This window comes from Salarias fasciatus, chromosome 1 (assembly GCF_902148845.1).
Source record: "Salarias fasciatus chromosome 1, fSalaFa1.1, whole genome shotgun sequence".
NCBI classification, from domain to species: Eukaryota; Metazoa; Chordata; class Actinopteri; order Blenniiformes; family Blenniidae; genus Salarias; species Salarias fasciatus.
The window spans coordinates 40,367,469-40,373,850 of record NC_043745.1 but is presented as its reverse complement, the minus strand read 5'-3'; the positions used below and the strand labels follow the sequence as shown (position 1 = coordinate 40,373,850).

The 6,382-nt window shown below is 50.1% G+C and overlaps 1 protein-coding gene across 1 annotated transcript; it reads right to left on the bottom strand.

The window, feature by feature from the left end:
• Positions 1–657: 657 nt before the first annotated feature.
• On the bottom strand, positions 658–2,498 carry il17a/f2 (interleukin 17a/f2). The gene is made up of 3 exons (XM_030114864.1): positions 2,384–2,498; positions 1,867–2,000; positions 658–1,030 (listed from the first exon to the last, which is right to left on the bottom strand). The coding sequence occupies exons 1-3, from the start codon at positions 2,414–2,416 to the stop codon at positions 790–792; spliced, it is 408 nt and encodes a 135-aa protein (XP_029970724.1). The 5' UTR covers positions 2,417–2,498; the 3' UTR covers positions 658–789.
• Between the last annotated feature and the right edge of the window lie 3,884 nt (positions 2,499–6,382).

Below are 6,382 nucleotides of genomic sequence, written 5' to 3'. Positions count from 1 at the left end.
GATGTCAGAGGAGGAAGATGCTCTATAATCTGGTGTCAGACGAGGAAGATGCTCTATAATCTGATGTCAGAGGAGGAAGATGCTCTGTAATCTGATGTTAGAGGAGGAAGATGCTCTATAATCTGATGTCAGAGGAGGAAGATGCTCTATAATCTGATGTCAGAGGAGGAAGATGCTCTATAATCTGATGTCAGAGGAGGAAGATGCTCTATAATCTGGTGTCAGACGAGGAAGATGCTCTATAATCTGATGTCAGAGGAGGAAGATGCTCTATGATCTGATGTCAGAGGAGGAAGATGCTCTATAATCTGGATGTCAGAGGAGGAAGATGCTCTGTAATCTGATGTCAGAGGAGGAAGATGCTCTATAATCTGATGTCAGAGGAGGAAGATGCTATGTAATCTGATGTCAGAGGAGGAAGATGCTCTATAATCTGGTGTCAGACGAGGAAGATGCTCTGTAATCTGGTGTCAGACGAGGAAGATGCTCTATGATCTGATGTCAGAGGAGGAAGATGCTCTATAATCTGATGTCAGAGGAGGAAGATGCTCTATAATCTGATGTCAGAGGAGGAAGATGCTCTATAATCTGATGTCAGAGGAGGAAGATGCTCTATGATCAGCTCTCAGTCGTGGATCAGATTCAGTTTATTGAAACAGATACATTTTTTTCCAGACCAGCGACATTCAGAACGGTTCTCTGCTTCACATTTCACTTCCTGGTTCCTGCTGATGGACCCAGCTCTGGTTCTGGTTCTGGTTCTGGAGGTCCTCTTTGAGTCTGCTGGGTTCAGGTCTGGCGGGTCTGGGCCCGGGTGCAGGTGCAGCCCACGGCCACAGAGCAGTAGGAGGCGCTGTAGCAGCGGGCGCCATGGCGCCGGGTCAGAACCAGGACGCTCTGGTAGATCGGCACAGACCTCACGTCCCGTCCGGGGGTCTGGGTCTGGTCGGGACCGGGACCGGGACAGGACCTGCTGCTGCACTGGGCCTCCCACAGGGTGGCCGGGATCCGGTCCCTGACGGTGCTGGACCTGGACCATAGAACAGTCAGGTAGAACACCAGCCGACAGGCTCTCAGTGGTCCAGGTTCTAACAGAACCTTCTGGGGCGGAACCAGTCCAGAACCAGATCAGACCAGTGAGACCGCAACTGGTAGGTGCATTCGTCCATCATCATCCATCCCTCATACATCCATCCATCCATCCATCATCGCACTCTCATTCATCCATCTATCCATCATCCATACATCCATCCATCCATCCATCCATCATCATCCAACTATCCATCATCCATCCATACATCCATCCATCCATCCATCATCTAATACATCCATCATCCATCCATCCATCCATAAATCTATCCGTCATTGCACTCTCATTCATCCATCTATCCATCCATCCATCCATCATCCATCATCATCCAACCATCCATCCATCCATCCATCCATCATCATCCAACTATCCATCATCCATCCATACATCCATCCATCCATCATCCATCCACTAATACATCCATCCATCCATCCATCCATCCATCCATCATCATCATCCAACTATTCATCATCCACCCATACATCCATCCATCCATCCATCCATCCGTCATTGCACTCTCATTCATCCATCCATCCATCCATCCATCCGTCCATCATCATCCATCCATCCATTCATCCATCCATCCATCCATCATCATCATCCAACTATTCATCATCCACCCATACATCCATCCATCCATCATCCATCCACTAATACATCCATCATCCAACCATCATCCACCCATCATCCATCCATCCATCATCCATCCATCCATCCATCCATCCATCCATCCATCATCATCCATCTATCCATCCATCATCCATCCATCTCTTCACCTCCAGCTCCAGGGAGACAGGGATCTTTGTGTGTTTCCATCAGACGTTGAGGACATCGCCATTTGGAAGTTACATCCAGGGGGCGGGGCTTCAGCTTCGGCAGAGGAGGCTACCCACAATGCACTGCAGCACACCTGAAGAAAAGCATGTAAAACATGTTAACCTGTTTCACCCCAAACCTGAAGAAAGAAACCTGCTACCAGCTGCTAATGCTAACAAGCAACAGTGATCACAGTGAGTTAGCAGCTGCTAATGCTAACAAGCAAAAACAATGACAGTGGGTTAGCATCTGCTAATGCTAACAAGCGAAAGTGATCACAGTGAGTTAGCAGCTGCTAATTCTAACAAGTGACATGCGTGTGGACCAGCGTGTAAACTACATTGATTTTTCACATTTCTCGCCGTTGCCGTGGAAACACGGTGTTGGGAATGTTGCCGTGTGAACGGGAAACTGAAGCGGCATGAAGAGGAATCGAACCGGTGACCCAGCCGGTCGGGGCAGAGGTTTGATGCTCACCAGCAGCAGGACGACGGCGTCGCTCCGCTTCATGGCGTCTCGGCGTCGCTGCAGAAATGAGCCGCCGGCAGATCTGAGCGCCGATAACCAGCAGCGTGAGGGGGATTCCTCTATCTCTACATCTAACCCTCTTCCTCCTCCTCCTCCTCCTCCTCCTCCTCTTCCTCTTCCTCCTCCTCCTTATCATCACAGCTGCAGCTTCTGAAAGTCACCGCTTCACGAGGTCTGAGTTTTGACACCGTTTCACAGTGTTTCAGTGTCAGCGGGATTTATTCCAGGAGAGCAATAGAAACCCTTGCTGATTGGCCAGCTGGAGCCACGCCCCCTGCTGCTCAGCAGCTGTAATGGAGCTGAAGGTTGTTTTTTTTTAAACATCAACCGAGAAAATTCAGTTGTTGTAAAAATCTGGCGGGATGTAAAGAGAAGCAGAACACAAAGCTCCACAAAGTTTCAAAGTTTAACAAAGTTTTAAAGTTCTGCAAAGTGTCATTCTTTGTGCCTGCCCTTAGCAAGGCACAAAGGTTGCTATCCTAGCCGGGGTTTAATTTTCTTACGACTTATTCTTCGGACGCAAATTTTGGCGCGTAACTAGTTGCACGGCGTTTGTGGCCGAGCCACCAAAGTCACACCAAAACATTCGCAACTTCCGGGAATGGTGTGCTGTGACTTCTCTCGGCGTTGTGGCGAAAAATAACCGAGGAAATGGAAAAAAAATCGGCGATTTGGAAACAAATCGCCGAAGGCACAAAGCCACAACTTCCGCAGCAGAGTTAAGGTTTGTAGTTTTCTGAAGTTTCAAAATTTCATCAAGTTTTATGAAGTTTCAGAACCACAAAGTACAGACCACGTTCTAACCTGAGGAGAACGAAGCGGTTCTAGATCACAGAACATTCTAGATAACAGAGTGTTCTAGATAACAGAGCGTTCTAGATAATAGAACGTTCTAGATAATCGAGCATTCTAGAAAAGAGAGGGGTTCTAGATAAGCGGTTTTAGATAACAGGATGTTCTAGATAACCAAACTGTTGTAGATAACAGAACGTTCATTATAACATAGGTAACATAGAGGTTCTAGATAACAGAACATTCTAGATAACAGCGGTTCTAGATAACAGCGAGATAACATTGTTTCTGTTCTAATGAAGGGTTCTTGATTCTTGTTCAGAAATTGATGAATTAAAAAATAAACATAAAAACTTTTCACAAGTTTTTTTTCATTAAAGGTTTTCAGTTTTCCTATCAGTGTGTGTGTGTGTGTGTGTGTGTGTGTCAGTCAATCAATCAATGTATTTTTGTACAGCCCAGTATCTCAACAACAGTTGCCTCAGAGGCTTCAAGATGTTACATTGGTTGGTAAAAATAAAAACAATGAATAAGCATAATGTTAACATGTCAAATTCACAGTAACGAGACAAAACGAAGCAACCACCGCCTTAGACCCTCACATCCGGCAAGAACAAACTCCAGAAACCCAGTGGGAGAAGAAGAGATCTTGGGGAGAACCACAGTCTGGAGGGATCCCTCTCCCAGGGACGGACAGCTTTGGCAACAGCTAGCATGAGACAATAAGAAGTAAAGCCTAGGACTATGTTGAGGACAGTCCGTGTGTGTGTGTGTGTGTGTGTGTGTGTGTGTGTGTGTGTGTGTGTGTGTGTGTGTGTGTGTGTGTGTGTGTGCGTGTGCGTGTGCGTGTGTGTGTGCATGTGCGTGTGTGTGTGCGTGTGTATGCTGCACTCAGCCCGCTGCTTCATGTTTCCATATATGGTCGTGAGGCAGCGGAGGCTCCGCCCCCTGCTCTGGTTTCTGTCAGCAGTTCTTCTCTGACCTGGATTGGCGGGAGAACACCATCCTCCAGATTACATCTACCGCACATGACTCAGCCGATCGTCACGTCACCGTAGCAACTCTGGGTCCGCGGCCCGGCGCCGGCCCGGGTCCCGCTCCGCCGGGCCCTCGTCCCGGACCCGGGTTCTGTTAGAGGAGCCGAGCAGACGTTCTCCTGCCGCTGCAGACGTTCTGCTGCAGACGTTCTGCTGCAGACGTTCTCCTGCAGACGTTCTGCTGCAGACGTTCTGCTGCAGACGTTCTGTTTGAGCAGGAAACAGGAAGTGCTGCTGCTGCGCCGATCAGCCCCGGTGGAACCAGGTCAGGGCGGCGCGGCGGCGTGGGATCAAAGGAACGCTCGAGAACCGGAGTGACGACACGAAGACCTGCAGCTGCTGAGTCAGAGCAGGGAACCGGGTCTAGGAACCGCTGACGAGTCCAGAGGGAACCTGGGCCTGGGGGGGCACAATTCCAGACCACCAGACCTCGATAAATCCAGACCACCAGACCAGCAGGCCTCCAGACCACCACACCAACAGACCACGAGGACCTGATGAGAGGAAGCAGCAGAGTAGTAGGGAAGACTGGATTCTGCTTTTGGTCCCTGACCCGGACTCCGGTCCCTGGACACTCTGGTCCCTGGACAGTACGGTCCCTGGACACTCTGGTCCCTGGACAGTACGGTCCCTGGACACTCTGGTCCCTGGACAGTACGGTCCCTGGACACTCCGGTCCCTGGACACTCTGGTCCCTGGACAGCACGGTCCCTGGACACTCTGGTCCCTGGACAGTACGGTCCCTGGACACTCTGGTCCCTGGACAGTACGGTCCCTGGACACTCCGGTCCCTGGACACTCCGGTCCCTGGACAGTACGGTCCCTGGACACTCTGGTCCCTGGACAGTACGGTCCCTGGACAGTACGGTCCCTGGACACTCTGGTCCCTGGACAGTACGGTCCCTGGACACTCCGGTCCCTGGACACTCTGGTCCCTGGACAGTACGGTCCCTGGACACTCTGGTCCCTGGACAGTACGGTCCCTGGACACTCTGGTCCCTGGACAGTACGGTCCCTGGACAGTCTGAACTCCGGTCCTGGGTTTGGGACTACTGAGCTGCTGATCAGTCTCCTCCTCGGTGGTGGAGACGGGAACGGGTCGATGGTGAGACGACCCTGGAGGGCGTCCTACGGTTCCTTGGCACCGTCAGCCTGCCGTCCCGGTGTTCCAGCCTATGGAACATTCTGGAGAACCACGAGGAGGACTACCGGAGCCGGGTCAGCTCAAAACCACAAAACCACAAAAACCATCAAAACCACGAAAGCCATGGAGCACATTTCACAAAGATTAACTGTATGACTGTAGAAACACTCCAAACTACACCAGTCTGACCAAACTACACCAATCTGACCAAACTACACCAATCTGATCAAACTACACTAATCTGATCAAACTACACTAATCTGACCAAACTACAACAGTCTAGCCAAACTACACCACCAGTTTGACGAAACTACACCAATCTGGCCAAACTACACCAATCTGATCAAACTACACTAATCTGACCAAACTACAACAGTCTAGCCAAACTACACCACCAGTTTGACAAAACTACACCAATCTGGCCAAACTACACCAGTCTGACAAAACTACACCAGTCTGACGAAACTACACCGGGGCGACAGTAGATCAGTTGGTAGAGCAGGTCGTCTTATAACTGGAAGGTTGGCGATTTGATCCCCGCTCCCGCAGGCGTAAAACTGTCGTTGGGTCCTTGGGCAAGACACTTCACCCACCTTGCCTAGTATGAAAGTTGTGAGAGTGAATGGTTGGTGGTGGGAGGGGCCAATGGCAGATTAGCAGCCTCGCTTCCGTCAGTCTGCCCCCCCCAGGGCAGCTGTGGCTACAGCAGTAGCTTACCACCACCCAGTGTGGAGTGAATGAATAATGCAATGTAAAGCGTCTTTGAGTGTCCTGAAAAAGCGCTATATAAAACCAATGCATTATTATTATTACACCAGTCTGACCAAACTACACCACCAGTCTGACCAAACTACACTGGTCTGACCAATCTCCACTAATCTGACCAAACTACACCAGTCTGACCGAACTACACCACCAGTCTGACCAAACTACACCAATCTGACCAAACTACACCAGTCTGACCAAACTACACCA